The 20169-nt window shown below is 44.7% G+C and overlaps 1 protein-coding gene and 1 long non-coding RNA gene across 2 annotated transcripts in view; one reads left to right on the forward strand and one right to left on the reverse strand.

Annotated features, from left to right (window-relative positions):
* LOC109291212 (sodium channel protein type 5 subunit alpha-like) overlaps positions 1–20169 on the forward strand; it is a 374712-nt gene that overhangs the window by 181171 nt on the left and 173372 nt on the right. The window contains exons 11-13 of the mRNA XM_019508100.1: positions 2121–2303; positions 5480–5881; positions 18736–18868. Of these exons, the coding sequence (XP_019363645.1) occupies positions 2121–2303; positions 5480–5881; positions 18736–18868 (718 nt within the window). The remainder of the gene's footprint in view (positions 1–2120; positions 2304–5479; positions 5882–18735; positions 18869–20169) is intronic.
* LOC109291213 lies at positions 3459–16149 on the reverse strand. Its single transcript, XR_002095773.1, has 3 exons — positions 16140–16149; positions 8965–9046; positions 3459–3471 (listed from the first exon to the last, which is right to left on the reverse strand). It is a non-coding gene; the product is annotated as an uncharacterized LOC109291213 (long non-coding RNA).

Here is a 20169-nt window from a genome sequence, read left to right on the forward strand (position 1 = left end):
TAACCAAAGTTAGGTCGATTTTAATGGAAATAGCAACAACAACAACAACAAAATAACCAAACAAAAAAACCCCCTCAGACCATTCTCCCTGGGCAGATTTCAGCCCCTGCTCCAAAGAATGGGAGTGCCAGAGCTTTATAAAGAAAAAGTTGCCAACTTTTTTAACATGAGCAAAACAATGTAATGTTTCCCCAGCCTCGTTCTCAAATGATTTCAGATTAAATTTTCTAATACTTCAGCTGGAAAAAGACACCCAGGATGGAAAGTTTCAGCCCAAATAGTTAACAGTTAGGCAAAGCTATAGGGGAATGAAAATAGCATCATATAATAGGAAGTGTCAGATAACCTTTATAGTACTGTCTATACTCTTTTCTAGATAACGAAAATACGATGGCAAGCACAAAGGAAAATTGAAACACTTCAAACCCATGACTATGCTAGATAATAAAAAGAGAACACAGTTAGAATTGATAGGCCTGCTTGGAGTCTTTCTGTCAGCTTGTATAATTGGTTTAACACAGTCCTAAGCCCAAACTGAACACCAGCAGACTTTGAAAAGTACCTCAGCATAGCAATAAAATCAACTGATGCAAAAACCCAATGGTCTATTAGAATAATGGCCCAGACCAGAGTATGAAATCTCCTTCTCCTTCTCCACTGTAAGCAGTTTGTTCATGGCAGATATATCTCAGAGGAATTAAATTGTGCTGCTGTGCTGAACTCTCCGTTTGATGGAGGATAAAGGGAGCTGCCCGCACTCTTTGAAATACATGATTGATTCCTTTTACGACTCTTAAGTACCTGCACTTTCCCTGCATTACTTGAACTGATGCCTGTGGGAGGAGGGAATATTCAGTTTCTCAGAGCTGGCTGTTTGTTAGATGCTGGTGTCTTGCAGACAATAATGAGGAGGATTTGTGCGTTTGTTCTGTGCTTGAGAACCTGTAGGATTTTGTCATTTGTTATGTTAGTGCCTTCTCTGCTCTGGCTGAGAAAAGAGTAAAAGGCAGACATTAAATGGAAGTAGCCCCTTCTAATAGACTGGCATCCCGAAGATGGACTGTTTCTTTTCAAATCTCTATCCGCCTTTATGGAGTGGCCCATCTCCCAGTTTTATGCTGCTGCAAATGCTTGGCTGTTTTCACCCATGTTAACATTGGGTGGCAGAATCTTTTCCAAGGTGTTGATTTCTTCTTTCCTGGCTATCACCTTGCTTTTCAAGACTTGCGTAATGTTGCCAGGCTTGCAGATTTGGCTTCTGCTGGGGCTTCCAGCAGCTCTTCTGTTGCCATACTTTTGCACAGTGATTCTGTAAGGGAGCTGGTGTAGAGCACATGGTGCTGAGGCACATGACATGGTACAGTTCATCTTATCTCCTTTCATGCCCAGGGTATATATTCACTGCCTCTGATCCCTAATCAGAGTTAGCTCTACCACTGCTGGGGATAAGATTGTGCTTCTAAAATGTGCCAGCTGAATTACTGGGTCTTGCGAGTATATGCCTGCAAAGGCTAAAGAGGTCCCTCAGTGGTAGGCACTTCCCCCCTATTCAGCCTTGATTACAGGAGTTTGGCTAGGGCTTGATAGGCTTAAAATACTACTACCCTGGCTGATTTTGGTTGGCAGGTATACAGGTGACATAGTGTATGTGTGCATGCACCTCCAGGTGTGTACACCATATTGTCCATTCATTCGACTGCACTAACTGTTGAATGCTAATAGATCTAGATCTTGAGTAAACACTGTTCTTCTGTATTGTCTCTGCCAAAGCCTAAGTAAGGAGTAGACTGCCTGGATGAAGACATGGCTTACACACGAGCACTCCCACACTGAGACCTAGCAACTCATTATCCTGAATTACCTGCTGGTGAGCCTGCTACTGGGCAAGGAAAACAGAAAATTTCCAGCACTGAAATAGGGAAGCTAATAGGTTTTTATTAAACAAGTTCCAACCAAGTGGAGTGGTTTTAAAGTTAAATATTGTGACCCAGTGCCGCCTTAAATATTTTAACTACCATATAAAATGAAACGTATCAATAAGAAACAATTGTAGTACAGATCATTACAGCTTGCTTGATTTCTGTCCTCACAAATGGTGTCTGCTGTCTCCATTATTGCAGGCGCTGGCTGCTAAGGGAATCGACTCCTTGTCACTTAGCTCTTTGGAAATGTCACCTTTAGCATCTAAAAATGCCAAAGAAAGAAGAAATAGGAGAAAGAAAAAGAAGTCAACGGGGGCAGAAGATTGTGGAGAAGACCAAAAGGTTCCCAAACCTGAGTACGATGGCAGTCAGAGAAGAATGGTAAGCCATGATCAGAAATGTCAGCGGTGATTTATTTCATTTTGTGCTTTGATGGACAATCTGGGTTCTGAATGGGAGTACTGTAATTAAACTTTACAGCAAAAACCAAGGATTAGACACTGGCCATCATTCCTGGATCACGCAAATTCTATGTTAAACTGGTAGGGAGAAACTTATCAACTCTTTAATTTGAGAGTCTATAAAAAGTCCCCTCTAAAGTATTTTGCCAACTGTTTTTAAGGGATTTTTTTTTAAAAATACAGAATTTCCCTTTCCAGTGGGAAAAAAAAACAGTCAAAAATATCAATTCCCCTCTATTATTCATGCCTTTAGCAGAGCTAGTAATATTCTTAGAAGTAACCTGCAAAGCTAATAAAAGAAGTTGCATTTGTTCTATTTTTTTTTCCTGACATACAAAGAAAAACCTTAAAGATTGCCCTTTTCTATTCTTTCATTAGTCACCTTTAAGTAAAAACTTTCTGGCACTGTTTTCACTTTGTCTTGTAGGGAAAAAAAAAGCAGAACTGGGGTACAAGTATTGTTCCAAAAAATATAAATATTACTGAGGATTGTGAATATCAATCTGCAACTAATGCAACATCAACTGATGATAAGCAGCTTCATATATTAGCATTGTCTATGCTTTATAGGGGCAGAGTTTAAAGTACTAATATGTTAGTGGTGAAAGGCCATATAATGATGTCAGTCTTTTAATGCTTTATTGTCAGTAAATTTAGGAACATTTGGCAACCATAAAAAGTGCAGAGAAGACATGTAAGTGATGTAAGTAGATGTGACAAAGTAATGGCTTCCTAGCTTTCAAAATTTACATACAGCCAGTCTTCTAAAAATGCCACCCAGTTTTCATTATCCCAAAGGTTTTGTTGTTGTTTAATTAGGTGAGTGGGTTTCTTTTCTAAGTATGCCATTGTTTATGATAAAATAATTGCTCTTTTATTTCATTTTGAATGAGTTTCAAGATTCCAGGTTCCAGAATGAACTTGAATCAGAGCTGCATATTTATCAGTGTATTTCTTAGATTAATAGTTCTTGATTTCTTTTCTTGCCCCTGGATGTTATATGCATGAGAAACATAGAAGAAACATTTCAAGGCTTATAGTAAATCTTCTTTGTAAAGCTATGCCTAGCATGGTTGGAGGGATCAAGGCTGAGTCATCACCATACAGATGATATCTGAGCTGCTGTAAGCACATTGCCATAAGGAATCAGATTCAGTGACTGTATTATGGAAACCCAGAAATGGAGTTTTGACCAGTTAGCAATCAGTAGCAGTCAAAATGAGGTGTCACCCTATATAATGCATTTATTAGTACTACAGTATCTTAATTGCACTGGCATAAATCAGGTAGCACTCAATTTAATGCTGTGTTCTAGGGGAAGTGAGATCATAGTCTGACTGGGGAGTGATCCAGAAAAGTTTGATCCCTATCAGTGAGCATTTGGATCATAAAATGTTCTGCTAAAGCTAACAAATGGAGAAAAAGAAATCCTAATGTGCACTCAAATACGCTTCCTCCATTTAGTCTCCTTTTACTGACAGCAGAGAAGGGAAAGACTTTAAAACTTTACATATTTTACTAAATTTATTTCAGTAAATCAGTGTCTCTTTTCAGGTTTGGCGGGGGAGAGGGGTTCTTTTTTTTTTTAACATTTAAGATTGGGCTTCACCACAGCTGATGCTCTCTCATCTTTCTATTCTTGGTAGCTAATGTTATGGTATCATCTTCAGCAATCCTATGTAGCTGTTAATAGGAGTGGATCCAGGGGGGATCAAACCCCACTTCTGCTGCCACTGCTGCTGCCCCCCCGACCCAGGCGTAGGGGGATCCCCAGAGCCACTCCTGCCCCACTCCAGATGTGGGATGTGGCGGCACAAGGTGCCAGGCCAGGCCTGGCAGGCCTGTGGGTGGGTTTCTTCATCCTGCATCTCCTCCCTGCCACCACTGCCATGTCACTTGCTGGCCAGGAGCTGGCACTGGGAGGAGGAACACCCCCCACCCCTGTCACTGCTGCCATTGTCCCTTGCCAACAGACACAGGGAGTGCTCCAGAGCTGCTCCTGCTCTGCGCCAGCCAGGGTCTGTGGGGACTGCTGTGTGGGGTGCTGGGCTTGGCTGGGGACAGTAGCAGTGGCATGCATGTTCCTTTCCCCAGCACCTACTCTCAGGCAGTGGGGGACATAAGGGAGAGGGCTGGGGATGGAGGGGAGTGTTGGGCTGGGTGCAGGCACTGGAAGGAGGAATCTGTGTGCTGTCACCCTGTTTGAACTCAGGTCCCCAACTGAAGTAGGGGAGGACCAGATCTGGGGCTCCCCCTGCTCCCAGGTAAGCTGTGGACAGCAACAGTGGCAAGTGGGTCCCTCTCCTTTCTGTTCCCTGTTCAGCTACTTGGTGTCCCCCACTGGCCCAGGTGCTCCAGCTGCACCTTGTCACTATGGCCCCCTTTAGTAAATCCTGGATCCACCCATGGCTGTCAAGGATACCATCATGTATTTGGTGACGAGCCCATTGCAAATGCCAGCAATACACTTACATCAGGGTATTTAATCCACGAGGTATCAAGTCATTTTTCTTTATTCTGCCTTTTTTTTAGTCCGCCTCTTCTTCTTCTTCTTCTTCTTCTTTTTCTTCTTCTTCTTCCTCCCTCCCTCCCTTTTCTTCTCTACATTTACCCTGTAATTTCTTCTCCTACCTTTCTCCTTTATCTCTTGACATCCCACTCCCGAGTTCATTCCCTAGCCCTCTGTGAAGATGTTTGATTGCACTATAAACTGGGGTTGGCCTCCCCAAACTGCCCCAGTCTTCTGCTTCTCATACTACTTTCCCACATCTTGTCATGCTTATCAGATGAGGAAGGAGCAGGAGCAAAGGAAGTATCCTTCTGCTAGGTGTACACAGCCTTCACCCTTCATGTTGCAGTGTGTCTTTAACTGCGATGTATTAAAAAAATACCCTGTGGGTAGGAACAATTATTCAAATTCTAAATGCTGCTCAGGTTAACAGATCTAAATCAAATCTTTCTCTGAGCCACTTGGTTTAAAACAGCACTTGCTGGTCTCCCAGTATAGCTGAAGAAACACAAAACCTTCCTCGCTCCCAAAAATGTGTTGCAAAATATTACTTCTCTTTCCCCTTTTTCCCTTCTGGGGGTTTCCAGACTCTCCTTGGCATTAGTTATGGTCCCAGTACAAATTTGCTGAAGCGCAAAGCCAGCCATGGAAGCGTATTCAGTTTCCGACTCCGAGGCAGAGACACCGGCTCTGAAACAGATTTTGCCGACGACGAGATCAGTACTGCTGGGGAAACCGAAAGCCACCGTGGCTCATTCTTAGTTCCTAGGCTGGGGAGATGCCCAAGCATGCAGAGTCAAGCAAGCCACATGTCTTACCCAGCTACGCCCAGCTACACACACACTGGCAAGAGAAACAGCTCAGTGGACTGCAACGGCGTGGTTTCCTTGGTGGAAGGAGGCACCGGGGCACATAACCCAGACCCAGCCTCTCCAACGGGGTTACTGCTGCCTTCAGTTGTTATGGAAAAACCTGGGACAGGTGACACGGTGAGTACGGTCCGATTTTTCACATATGGTTCACGTGCCTGGTTCTTTCCTCAGTGTTACTGGCATTTACTGTAGCATCTTTAAACAAGGTGCAGCCTCCAATCAGTTGCCAAAACCCACCAGGCAGAGACAGCATGAAGATCAAAGGCCAAATCTGGTGCTGTCTCTACCCCATGTGCAGACTCTGGGGCAGCCCATAAGTCCCTTATGGGGATTTATTCTTGGCATGCTGCGTGGAGGCTAATTCTTGTGTTTGGATTTTCCTTGTGCGACTCTAAATATGACTGTAAATGAAACAAAAATTCCCTGCTGCTCCATTTGTCAGGTGCTGCTTTCTCTCTGGTGCGTTCCTTCTGCCTTGTGAAACTCTGATGTTGCCCAGCCTCCAAAACCAGTACTTTTAAATATCTTGTATGGGTATGTCATGCCAGCCTAGGCCCTCCAACTTGAATGGGTTCTGGCCTTTTTTGTATCCAAACGTTCAGTCAAATGCACAGCTGCCTGGGGAGGGCATGAGTGAAAGGTCCCAGGTAGCTACCAGAGGGCCTTTCACATCCAGTTTAAATAAATGTCAATTGAGAACAGTGGATGGCTAGCTGGGATTTGGCTTCTCGCAGGCATAGCCTTTGCACTGTTGGCGCACTGTTGGTGTAGCAGTGTAGTTGAAACAATCTGCTTTCCTCTAAGGAAGGAACACATTAGTTAAATAAATGCAATAAAAATAGCAAGGGTGATGTTTTTATGAATGTGAATCCGTTGGGAGACATCTCAGCTGACATTGGAAATGCCAGATAGAAGGGGATGGTGTAGTAATACCACATCAGTAACCAGGTCCACTCCAGGCAGACCATGTCAGATTATTAGAACTGGGCAATAACATGTGACAGGTCTTCACACAAGTCTTCAGGGGGTGCATCTACACGCACATATTAATGCGCAGCAATAAACTCCAGCACATATTGCACTGGAGTTTATTGCTTCCCAGTGCCATGTTTACACATGGCTAGAGCTGCTCCAACCAAGCTCAACGTGCTGCAGAGGGGCTGGCCAGTGCATAAGGGTGCTTCAGTGCGGAGCTAACCAGTAGGCAACCCCCACACTGAAGCATCCTTGTGCCCCAGCCAGCCCCATTAGTATCTACTCATGCACTGCCGCACACCAAAAGTGCTAACCTGCTGCAGGGTTTATTAGTTTCCTGCAGCCTAATAGGAAAGATGTCTACTGCAGAACTAATTGGGCAACTCCACAGTAAATGTCTTGTGTAGATGCGCCCAGGGTGAAACCTCTCATACATGGCTAATGCAACGGGCTGGCACAGTCGCAGACCCTTCATTTGGGGACTGCTCCATAAGCACCTCCCTGTGAGCCTTGGAAGGGGCTTGACTCCACTTCTCTAGATGAGGCTGAGGAGCACTTTGATTGCAGCAGGGTGGGTGGGAGTGCAGCCTTGTAGTCATGTTCTGCTTTCTGTTCCCCACATTAAAGGCACGGTAGTTGTCGTAGGTACTTGCACCTCTACTGTATTTCACATTTTGTTACGTCAAGTTTTACTTTTATGTAAATGCAGTAGAAAGCTGGCTCTGACAGCCAGCAGTGGGTAGGTCACAATGTTTTATGCACCCCAGTGAGAGCCTGATAGAAGTACAGGCATTTAACAGTGAATGCAGGCACTGTACCATGAATGTCCCACAAAATCCAGGTATGAGTTCTGAACTCTTGGCCGAGATTTTTGGTTTGCCTCTCTAAGAGGTAGACCCCGTAACACACAGCGAGGTCCATTGGTTCAGGATTGAAGGGCAACATTTGGTTACACTGCATAGCACATACATCAAGACATTTATTTCATTAATTACAATGCACCATCTGGAGGAAAGGGGGAAAAGTATTATGCTTCCCAATAATAAAAATGAAAGACAAAAATAAACCATTAAGATAAATGACATAATTAATCATACAAATAATGGGATTCTGAGATAATGCAGTGTAGAAATTATTTTTTTTTAATTAATTGTGTTTATCTATCATTAAGGTTCATCCAGGACAGCAACCTAGAACCTTTTAAAATGTACTTTACTTGGTTTAATTTTGTATGACACATGTTGAAGGCAGAATAGCCACAGAGTATGGTGCCTGTGAAGGGTCATTTAGCTGTATATTTGTGAAAATGATCTGAACCAAATTAGAAAAATGTTCATACTTCAGTGATTGCTGCTGGTTCTTTTCTTTTTAATCTGTTGGTATCATCCCTGTGGTGTGCATCTCCTCCCTGAACTGCTGGTGGGAAAAGCAGATAGTGAGAGCTCTTGGGTCTTCACAGCAAGTCTTTGGGCTTTTCAGAATTGAGCCCTGAGGTGTCTGGAAAACTTTGAGCTCTGCCAGCATTTCTTCTCATTCACCAGCCTCTACCCTTTTAAAAATATATATATTAAAAATGACCTGGACTGGGTCGTGAGTGAGAGCCCTGCTGGCACATTTGTGGTTGTCTAGGAAATAACAGCGAGGTGCTATAGCAACAGATGTTGATTTGATGATGCAATGGGAAGGATGTTGTGTCTTCTGTGAAATAGGTTTGGTATCTAATCTATCCAGAAAATGTGAGCTGGAGATAAAAGCTAATTGGCAGGGAGCCCATTCTCCTTACAGATTCATTCTTTAAAGGAGCCATAAGGACTATGCACAGGGTGAACTGGGGAGCAAATGCCAAACAGCTCATAAGCCGACCAGTGCTGGGTGCTTGGAGATGAAATGGTTCTTCTCTTGGTTTGTTGTCTGCAAATTATTTTCATTGTTGTCAGTCCTTTGGAAATGAATCTGGTGGTTCATGCTAGGTTCTGGTTTGACAGCTCTGGAAAAACAATAAGAAGTTGCAAGCCTCCTTCTGGTACTGTTTGTGTTGCTCTTATTTGTTGGCATGATTTGAAGCGTTGTGCTAGGGGACACATTAGAACAGAAGAAAAATAGGCTCCCTACCCTAACGAGCTTATGGTCTAACTAATCTGTAACTCCTGACTTGAAAGGATCCCTGCTTGAAGTACGAGGGTAGTTAACTGACTGTAGGAAAGTAAGGGTGGAAGGGATCTCACAAGGTTATCTTCCCTGACTAGACCATCCCAGTCAAACATCTGTCCAACCCACTCTTGAAAATCTCCAGGGATGGAGATTTCACTTCTCTCGGTAGCCTGTTCCAATCCTTGACCTCCCGCACAGCCAGAAGGTTCTTCCTAATCTGGTTGTGAGCAGCAAGTTGAAACAAGCTCACCCCCCCTCCCCACCCCAACCTAGTTGTCATGTTCTCCTATATCAAAAATGTATCCCCAGCACACCCTGGGAATCTGCCAGACAGCTTGTGCAGTGTTGTGTTTCCCTCCCAGCAGATGTCCCAATAATTAAAGTCTCCCATGAGAACCAAGTCCTGCAGTTTGGAAGCTCCCATCAGTTGTTTAAAGAGGGCCTCATTCACCTCCTCCTTTTGGTTTGGTGGCCTGTAGTAGACACCTACCATGACATCCTCCCTGCTGCTCTCCCCTCTGCCCAAAGGCTTTCAACAAGCCTCCTTCCACTTCCTACTGCCCCTCTGAACACATGTACGTTGCTTTTAAATACAAGGCAACACCTCCTCCATTTTTCCCAACTATCCTTCATGAGCAAGCTGTACCCATCTGTGACCATTCCCCAGTCAGTGAATTATCCCACCACGTCACTGTAATCCCAATGAGGTCATTATTCTGTGCTTGTACTAGGTCCTCCAGTTCCTCCTGGTTGTTCCCTATGCATCTCACAGTGGTATATAAGCACTCATTGTCCTCTGCTTCTCCCAAGAACATTACTTTAGGCTTCTGCTGTTGCTTCCCCTTACTACATTTTTATCCAGGTCCCCTGGCTCTTTACTTACCCCTGGGCTTTTTTCTTCTCTCACCGGTGAATGTAGTTTAATGCCCTCCTCACTACGTTAGCAAGCCTATATGTGAAGACCCTCTTCCCTATGTCAGCATAGTTTCTGGGATGGTGGGTTCACAGCAGCACTAGGTTTCAGCGAATTCATATCTTGCAACTACTGTCTGATAGGACTCTGCATAGGCATGTGTCTAGGTCCTCCTGCTGTGTTCATTGTTGTGGAATAGATTTGATGCTAAGGCATCTAACTTGGGTTTTGGCACTGAGACAGGAGGTCTATGGCTTGTTTTAGGAAACTTTGAGAGGCTATTATGAATATATTCAAAGCCAAGATTTCCAAAATAAGAAGACTGAGATACCTCAAGTTTTGAGTGTACCATCTAAGGCATTTTAACGGACCTTAATTCCAGAAATTGGGTACTCAGAACTCATTAAAGGTTTCTCAAGCTGGGCACCCAAATATTAAAAAACCTCAAATCACTTGTCAGATTTTGAACATCTGCCCTCCTTGGTCAGCAGTTGCAGTTTTCCTTCCTTAGCACTTAGGTCAGATCCGGTAACTCAGGCCCTGAGGAACAATTTGGCAGCTCTGTGTTATTTCAGCTCTCAGACTTGGGCTAAGTTAAGAACCGGTCTGTGTTTAGGACACTGTATGCCCTTCTGTTTTTCTTCTGCTGCGGTAGTGAATTCTGTATCACATCACCTGGGTGTCCAGGCTTGTGAGCTTCATCCACAGCCTCTGAACTCTGGGCTAGTAGACACACTGCTGCCATGGTGGGATATTGCTTCGAGGCGTGTATAAGCTACAAAGGCCATTTCCAAAGCAGGTTTTCTGTGCCAGGCTCCACTAGCCACTTGGCACTGAGAGTTGTGAAGCTGTTTCACTGGAAAACTAAGTTTTCTTTCCCTTTTCCTTCCTCCATTTAACTCCCAAATGCAACGAGCAAAATAGTGCAGAGCTCACACAATCCGAGTGGTCCACGTGTAGGCCCATTAGTCCTGCCTATTGTGATGGTCTTCTCAGTCAGCGAGCCTGATGTTCAGCGACAGCGTGCTGGCTGCCTGTGCATTTCTACATCTGTTCTAACAGCATTGTGCCTTCACGCAAGCCGTTCTGCCTGTTTGACAAAGGATTAGGTGTTAAGTCACCATGGAGTTAAATGTGCAGCATAATTAATGCTAAGAGTGCCCTCTCCTCTGTAGGAAACCCCATATCTGTGAAAGCAATTGCTTTTGTGTGCTGCAAGGCTCTTCACGCTTCACCACACCTGTTCATATTTCCGTGCCACATAAAAACACCTGAAAAGCAAAAGCAGGGGAGACAAAGTTCTCAGGCGCCCATGCATGCCATTCTCATGGTTTATATTTCATCATGTAGTCAGGATACCTATTAAAACCACATAGGGAGCAAAGTAAAGTAATATAAGAATATGATCTGCGGGCATCCTGGGCAAAGATAGCCCTGTGTCAAACAATGGTAGCTCAGGTACAAATGAAGAAGAGATATAGAATTCCAGGCATTGCTTGCAAGCTTGATGCAAGAAGTCCAAGCCAACCCTCTTGTGAGCTCTCATGGAAATTTCTAATCTATAGCAAGGTGCATAGGATAGTGCGTTAAAAGGGGCTTGGTCCTGTTATCATGCCAGTTTTATTTACATGGTGTAATTCCCTTGACTTCATTAGAGACACCCTTGATTTACATCAGGTGTTGAATGAAGCTTTCTGCCCAGATCCTCAGCTCCACTCTGGTTCTGGCTACTCTTGATAGTGTAAGATGGTTAAAGTTATGCTCTTCCCCCACTTCTCAAGTTTTCTGAGCCTAGGGCGCCTGAAGGTCCAGTTCTTAGTCTGTAATAGAAACGGATAGTAAATTAAATAAACAACTTGAAGTCAGACTGCAAACTTAAGTTTCAGTACATCTGCCTTAAAGTCAGTTGTACTTAAGTGTCCAATTGCTTTGTTGTGTCTTGGTGTTTGATAGTTATTTAAAAGGTTAGAAGAACATCTCATATGCCAGATAGTAATCAGTCTGAATAGAACTGAATTAACTTAATGAACTGTAACAGTGCTATTTTTGATAGCTTGATATATCAGATGCAATAAGCATCCTTTAGCAATAGCAAGGTGCTACTATTCACCAGCTAGAGTAACGACAGAGGTTAAGTTCTCTACACCGTTGCACCCTCTTCTCTTCTGCAGCCAGTTGGTGATAATCCTTCACAGTGCCTCTTCTTGTCCAGTCAAACCATTAATTTTGGCGGGTGCAATTGGTACAGGGCTGGAGCTAGGCACAAGCATGTGGGAGCATTGATATTTATATTGTGTAGCTGATGTGCTGAGGGTCAGCTTCAGTGGCATTAGGAAGTCAGCCTCTCCATCAGATCCACGCTGGGCTCATGAGAAGAGCAGAGTCACTGCTTAATTGGATTTTGAACAGGGGGAGAGAGATGAAGCCAGGCCGGCTTTCAAGTGGAGGTCCCTGTTTCCAGATAGGACTGTCAGAGCGGCACTTCCCCAAGGGGAATAAATACTCTGTTAGTGCCTGATCCAAACCCCATTGTAACCCCCAGGAGTTTTTCTTCTGATATCAGTGAGCTGTGGATCCAGTGCTCCGTGTGCCTTATTGCCAATTTGAGCATCCAAAGAAAGGGTTTTAGATGTCCTGTTAAGGTGCCTATGTTCACACATGCTAATTCCTGAGCCTCCTATTGGTCAGATCTTTTCCTGCCCAACAGTGATTTTCAAACTGAGGTATGCGTATCCCTGGGGGCACGCTGCACATTGCCCAGGGGTCTGTGCCCAGCTTTTAATAATGGCAGTGGAGCTTCTGACTGATCCAGACGTGTTGAGTAACGGTGTTGTTAAGTGTTGATATTTCTCCTAAGGAATGAACTTTGCAGAGTTGTGTTGGGTGTGGGGGGTACAAGCAGTAATATTTCGCAGGTAAAGGGGTATGTGGACAAACAAATTTAATCCATTTCCCTAAAATAACCGAAATGGCAAAATCTGTTCAGTTGCTTTCCCTGAGAACTGTAGGTGCTGGGCACCTCTGAAAATAAGGTCACTTATTTACACTCCTAAACAGAATTTAAAAGCTTCATTTTCATTAACTTTTTTTTTTTTTTTTAGTCTTGGCCTTGGTTCTCACTCATCAAAAACCTGTTTTGTTCATGAACTTGGGTTTTTTGGGAGCCAGAGACTGCTGCAAGGAGATTCCCCCCGCTCCCCCTTCACCTTATTCCAAGACTGGTGAAAAGGCAAAATGCCAGCCCTTTCTCTTTTCAGAGAAAAAGTGCTTGTTAACAAAAGAAGTGATTCCAAAATCACCCCTCATAAGTTACACAGCCAAGACCTAGCTCAGAAACTAAAATAATGGCCTCCTAGTCCTTCAAATGCTGCCTCTGCACATGTACAGCTTTCACATTGTAGCCAGTTTCAGTTCATTTGCAAACTTTGCTTAGGCAAATCCTGAGGGAAGATATACCTGCAATTAATAATTCAAATTTGACACCACTATTGCAAGCTGCTTTAGCTTACAGTGCATCTATCCGAACAATGGGGTTTCCACAAAATTAACACTCTTTATTGCAAGGTTGCGTGCTATTCTAGTCACCTCCAATCTTGTTCAATATTTGTGCTGGCACTCTATTGGGTCCATTGTTTGTGTGGTGGCCTGTCCACCCCTTTTTATGCTTGAAAAGATTTTTATGGGACTTGGAAAATTAAAGCTGTAGCAGTTCCAAGTGTGGCCTTTAAAATATTGCCATATACAAGCCTATCTTCACACAGCAGCCCTGGCACACTTCAGAATTGTGGGCACTCCAAACAAAATGATTTTTCAGTGTTACATATCCTCATTTATATGTAAATTACCAAACGGTATATTTGTCCCTATAGAATTAAGCTGATGCAAGTGAAAAACATTTCCAGTGAACCAGCTAACAAAATAGAAATAGCCTTGTCCTGTTGGAGGTATCTTTATTTAATTCCACTGTGGTTTCATATCCGGATTTTAAAATGATCTCCTGCATTACTGTAAGAAGGGTTGTTGTTTTTGTTTAATTTCTCCTGAAACATAAGTACCAAGAGCCATTATGCCTGTGTGAGGATAATGCAATGTATACTGCCCTAGTTGCCTGGGCCTTGGAACCGTTCCGTCTCTGAATGCCTGAGCTGCCAGTTCCTCATACCTCCATTAGTTATCTCTGTCCTAAAATAAACAGACATATATGTTCCCTCCAAAGAACATCCAAGAATAACTTAAATATCCCTAAATAACTTCATTATGCTTCAGGGCTTGCACTGATGAGAACTTTTCTGCTTTCTTGTTTTCTGTAGAGCTATTTAGAGCAAAGTACAAGCATCCTTCAGACCCTGACACAGCCTCTCTGGGCAGTGCAGGAACGGGGTGCCCACTCACCTCCCATTTGCAGCAGGTTGGCAGGGAATTGAGACCCGCCAATGAAGTACTGCCTAGTGCAATAAAAAGTCGTGCCCAGCTTCAGGACTGGAGCAACTGTGAGGGGAACCTGACCATCCATTTGGTTTAGAAATGATGTGTTACCGTAAATAAGTGAAAAGTCTGTTCCAGAGTTAACGTACCCTATGTGGACATGTTGCTCATCCTTTTCAACCTAAAATGTCATCAAAATCCTATGACATATTGCATTTTATACACTGCTTATAAACCTGGCTCATAAGCAGTTGGGTTAGGAAAGTAGTGTGGTCTGTACCTTGAGCTTTCTTGGTGGAAATTTTGGACCATAAGAAGTATATTTTCCTTGCTCCTTGAGATCAATAATACCTTTCAAATAAGGGCAAGCAAGGTTTGCTTCTTGATTATAAGCCCTTCTGCACAAGCAAGCAGGGATGCAGCACCCTTCTTCATAATCCTGACCCCAGCTGACTTCCTGCCCCTGGGGCAGGGGGCTGGACTCAATGATCTTCCGAGGTCCCTTTCAGCCCTAATGTCTATGAAAGTCTATGAAATATATGAAATAATGAGTCAAGCCGCTTTTAGATGGGGTTGTACAAGATTCCCATGGGATGGATACTGTCCCGTGCTAAACTGGGGGAGTTAGAAAGGTAGAAAGATTATATGATTTGAAATGGGAGATTTCCTTATGCCTCACACTGCATGGAAGAGATTTGAAGAGTAGTTTCTTCTGATTTGTTCATTTGTGTTGATCTCTTTTTTTTTACCATTTCTTTTCACTTTGGAATTTGTTTCCTTGGTCTCTTTTTCTTTTGTAATATTTTATTTCACTTGTATGTATTTTGTTGTGTACTCCAAGATGGTGTAAATGAATGACTCTGTAATTTTGTCAATTTTTTTCGTTAATAAAACATTTTGGTTTCTTTGTTTCTTGAGGTTATTTATTTTTGGAGGGTAGAATTAATGCCAGATGATTGATCTAAAACACCTCTTCTGACTCCATTACTCCATAAATCAGGGACAGATTGACTGCTAATTGCTCAGTGCATATGTACGTCATTATATTTTGATGGGTTCTAGTTACAATATTTTTCCTCTTGCTGTTGTAGCTGTACTTACGATTTTGCCAGTTGTCTGTTTTGCACTGATCTAACTTCCCTAGTACAAGAGACTCCACACACATTCTCTTGTTGTAATCTTTGTTTGTGTGCGTGTGCGCGCGCGCGTGCACGCTTATATACATTTACATTTAGGAAAAGCATGACTGGTGGTCAGCTTTAGCCAATATCTGAAGTGTTATTTTAAAATACCTTGCTCTTCCCAGGTCTTTCAGTAGTTGAGATTTTTATCTCTGAATTTGTAGAACACCATTATTCATAGTCTCATCTAACGGTTCCCACACTGGCCTCATTCTCTCAGGTGCTGTGCGAACAGATAACAAAAGGGTTAGGAGCTCCTAATACAGACAAGAAAAGCAACTTGTAGAAGCTAAAGAAAGTATCTTTCTTCCAGAGCCCTTCTATTGTTAGAGAAAGTGCCCTTTAAGAGGGGCTCTGGGGCATAGGAGGCTAATGGGGAAACCTCTGGCAGTGCACAGTCTCAGTGGGTGCATCTACACAAGAGATTTACTCCGCAGTTCATAGAATCAATGAGTCAGGAGGGACCTAGACAGATCATCTAGTCCGACCCCCTGCCATGGGCAGGAAGGAGCACTGGGGGTGGCAGGGGTCATAAGACCCCAGCAGGTGCCTGTCCAGTCTCCTCTTGAAGATCTCCAGGGAAGGTGAGAGCACCACCTCTCTGGGAAGCCTATTCCAGGCTCTGGCCACCCTTACCGTGAAGTAGTTCTTCCTATTGTCTAACCTAAACCTCTCCTCCCTCAGCTTGTGGCCATTGTTCCTGGTGACCCCAAGGGCAGCCCTGGTGAACAGACTTTCCCCGAGTCCCTGCTGCTGGCCCCTGATAAGGTTGTAGCAGCCACAAGATCCCCCCTCAGTCTCCTCTTGCGGAGACTGAAGAGATTCAGGTCCCTCAGCCTCTCCTCATAGGGCTGGCCATGGAGGCCCTCAACCATATGAGTGGCCTCCTCTGGACCCTCTCCAGCTCCTCCACTCCTCTTGAAGTGCGGCGCCCAGAACTGGACACAGTACTCCAGCTGTGGCCTGACCAGCGCCGCATAGAGCGAGAGCAAGACCTCTCTGGACCTGTTAGTGATGCCCCCATTGATGCAGGACAGGGTGCGGTCGGCTCTGCCTATTGCTTCATCGCATTGGTGACTCGTATTCATCCTGGAGTCAATCCTGACTCCAAGATCCCTCTCTGCCTCTGTGCTGCTGAGAGGGTCAGCCCCTAACCTGTAACCATAGTGCTGGTTCCCTCTCCCCAGGTGCAGCACCCTGCACTTGTCCTTGTTGAACCGCATCCAGTTCAGATCCGCCCACTTCTCCAACCTATCCAGGTCTGCCTGGATGCGGTCCCTGCCTGCCGGTGTATTCACTTTACCCCACAGCTTGGTGTCATCAGCGAACTTGAACAGGATGCTCTCCACACCCTCGTCCAGGTCGCTAATGAAGATGTTGAACAGCACCGGCCCAAGGACCGAGCCCTGGGGGACTCCACTGCCCGCACCCTCCCAGGTCAACATCAACCCGTCCAAATTAGTTGACTAATTAGCTGTGCAGTAAACGTCTCAGCATCATGTGCACCTCTGTTAGGCTGGAGTAAACTGATTTACTCTGCAGCAGGATAGTACTTGAATATAAGTACTATCCGGCTGCGGAGTAAAAAGCTCCACAGCAGCGCATGTGTAGACATTGGGGGACTGGCTGTGGCATGAGGGTGCTTCAGTGTGGGGGATCCCTGCTGGCTAGCCCTGCATTGAAGCTGCCTTGTGCCCCAGCCAGCTCCTCCACAGCACACTGAGCTGGGGAAATAGCTCCAGGCTGGCATGCTGACCCCCAGCACCTCTTGCCAGGCTGCTCTGCCCTGGCTCCACGTGCTGTGCTCCTGGATTCACGTTCAAACGACACACCCAGGAGCAAGAAACTATGGAGCAATAAGCTCTTCACTTTACACATGTGCTGTAATAGCATGTGTAGACGCACCCAGTGAGGTTTTGTGAACTGGAGCTGGGAAAGGGAACACCTGGGACACAAAGCTTGTGCAGAACCACAAGGCCTGTAGGTTGGTCTCCGCACACACAGGCCTTGCACTGGTTCCTTGGGATCATTTCAGAGCTAAGGAGGTCTGGGCAGGTCAGGGGAGTTTACACAAGCACCTCACTTGACTGCAGACAAGGGCAAAAGCAGCCATTCTTACCCCTATACACAGCATTAGGAAGGGAAGCCTCTCCTCCCTTCATCTGTCCATAAGTCTCACTATAAAAGGGTGGTCCAGCCCCATCCGTCTACATTAGGTGTTTGTATAGCCCACATTATCATAGTATCTGACTCAGATTTTAATATATGAATGCCGACCATACAGCTGCTATCCCTACTTTACTGATGAAAAACTGAGATACAAAGAGGCTAAGAGAGTTGCCCTAGGTCATACACGTCATCTGAGGTACAGTTTTCTCCACACCTACCATCCTCAGCACTTGTCCCTGCCTTTCTTCTGTGTCGGTATTGGCAGGAGCAGAGGGCTCAGAATTTGACTCTAGAAGTAGCAGCTTGCACTACAGTAATTCCCACTGCTTCTGTTCCTGTGAGCATGACATCCAAGGCTTGATACATGCATGCAACTGTCCTGGATTCTTGGCTGGTTCAGAAAGGCCAATGCCAAGCTTTCGACCAATCATGAAATTGGCTTAAAAATAATATTAAATAAAATGATAATAATAATCCATGTAGGGATCTGTTGATTCGCCTTCTGGTTTCTGTCCTTGGGGTTTATATTTTTCAGGGTTTTCTTTGCAGCCACAAGGCTTTGAAAGCTACATGTTTTCTTTAAATAACACCTTACATGACTGAGGGGTACATGCCTGAGAGCTGGCAACACTGCAGACCAAGAAAAGCCTTGTGACGAGGAGTCATTCCTCACCCCTAGCATTTGCTTTACTTGATATCAGAGGCCAGTAAGTGGAGCTATTGTTCACCAAGAGCTAGTCACACCCCTTTTCCCGCTGCTACCCATATAATTAAACAGTTAACACATTTCAGAAATAATGGTATAATTATTGTAATTAAGCAGGGCTTCTTTCACAAGCAAAGAGCTTGCTGAAGCACAATTGCTATTTCTCTGATGTCAGAAATGCCCTTCGTCCTCACTTGCATCCTATACACATTCAGTCTGGATCTGTGCAAGCAAGAGTAAGGGGTAAAATTTTCAAAAGCGTGAAAGTGCCATTTTCAAAAGTGACGTGGCCTGAAACCTGTTAACTTAGGGAGGAACCCGTGTTTCTAAGTGCCCTTGATTGCTTTGAAAATGGCACATGGGCAATTTTGAAAATGTTGCCCCATGTCTGCCTCTGGCCTCTGGCTTCGTCCTGATTTGTATGTAACTTTACTTATTGTCATTCAAACAGACTTCTCCCTCGGAGGAAGCAAGCAGGAAGCAGCTCTTAGTGCCCCATCACCTTGCAGTGGACCATTCTGATATACCATTTCAAAGACAAAGAGCAGTGAGCGCCGTCAGCATCATTACCAGTGCCCTAGAAGGTAAGACGCTGCTTTTTGGCTTCCTAATGCCCATCCAAGTACACATTAGTATGAATGATCAAAATGTTACAAATAAGGCAGAACTTGATGCCTTACAAAGACTTCAAAACAGAGATTTCCAAAGATTTCTGATGAAGAAGTGTTCGTGTGCAGTGCTGCACAGAGCGATGCATGCAGCCTATAATGAGTGGACCCAATTGCTGAGTACTGTGTGCTTCTAGTAAACTGTATCTGAGTAGGAACTAATCACTTCTGCTATCTCTAGGACTATAGGACATATTGCCAGACTCTGACCTCTGCCTGATAGTCTTCCTTGAGATGTGGGATGCTGCTGGCAAGGGAAAGACCATGACCACTAAGGTGGTTTTCTTAGTTGCAGGGGAAAACCACATTTCTCACAGGAGGTAGTAACCTGGCCGAGGCAAAGTTTCCCAGTTTCACTTCCAGTGGGAAGATCTTGGCTTTACACTGACTTTATGGAAATGGGAGATTCCTCCCTAGCTTGCTCCTTTAGCCATGTGGCTGAGGGTAAGCAATATTCAGGGACATCCGAGCCCCAAGTCTCCGGTTTTGGGCCTGCATGTAGGATGCCTGCGAAATGATTGGGAAGCATCTGAAGCCCCAGGCAGGGGTGGAGGATGCTTGCCGGTAGCAGGGCCACACGTGGTTCTTGAATGACTCACGGATTTGGAATTGATTTGACTTGGAACGCCAAAAACATTTCTTTAAAAAAACCCAAAAAACAAAAAAAGGGCTGCTGTCTGGCCCCCTACCTCCCAGGGTCTCCGGTGCTTAGACCTTCTTCCGCAGAGTTCCACATAGGCCAGGGCCGGGCAATTATTTTGGGCAGAGGGCTGCTTACTGAGTTGTGGCAAGCCATCAAGGACCTCGTGACAAGAAGCCAGGTGCAGATAAATATTAATTTTCAAAAAATTTTAGGGGCCCTGCAGGCTGGACAGAATGGCCTGGCAGGGCACATCTGGCCCACGGGCCACATTTTGCCCACCCCTAACGTAGGCTCTGCACATTCCAGGTTTCATTGTTTGACTCCTTTGGAGGCAACATTGCAGGAAAGCAAGGAACATGGGATTAGCAATAGAATTTCTTACCCACAGGGACTTCACTCTTAAAGCAGTCCAGAGTTACAGCCTTTTGAAAACACCTAACGTCCTGTGATATACTCCCGCCCATGCTGTGAGCTTGCCCCCCTGCAACTGTGGTTCAGCAGCATTTCTAGCTGCGTAGGCCTTTTAATGGGTGGCAGTAGTCACCATCCTTTGCAAAGAACAGGACCCTGGATT

Source organism: Gavialis gangeticus, unplaced genomic scaffold (genome assembly GCF_001723915.1).
Source record: "Gavialis gangeticus isolate Ggan-Ray unplaced genomic scaffold, GavGan_comp1, whole genome shotgun sequence".
Taxonomy (NCBI): domain Eukaryota; kingdom Metazoa; phylum Chordata; order Crocodylia; family Gavialidae; genus Gavialis; species Gavialis gangeticus.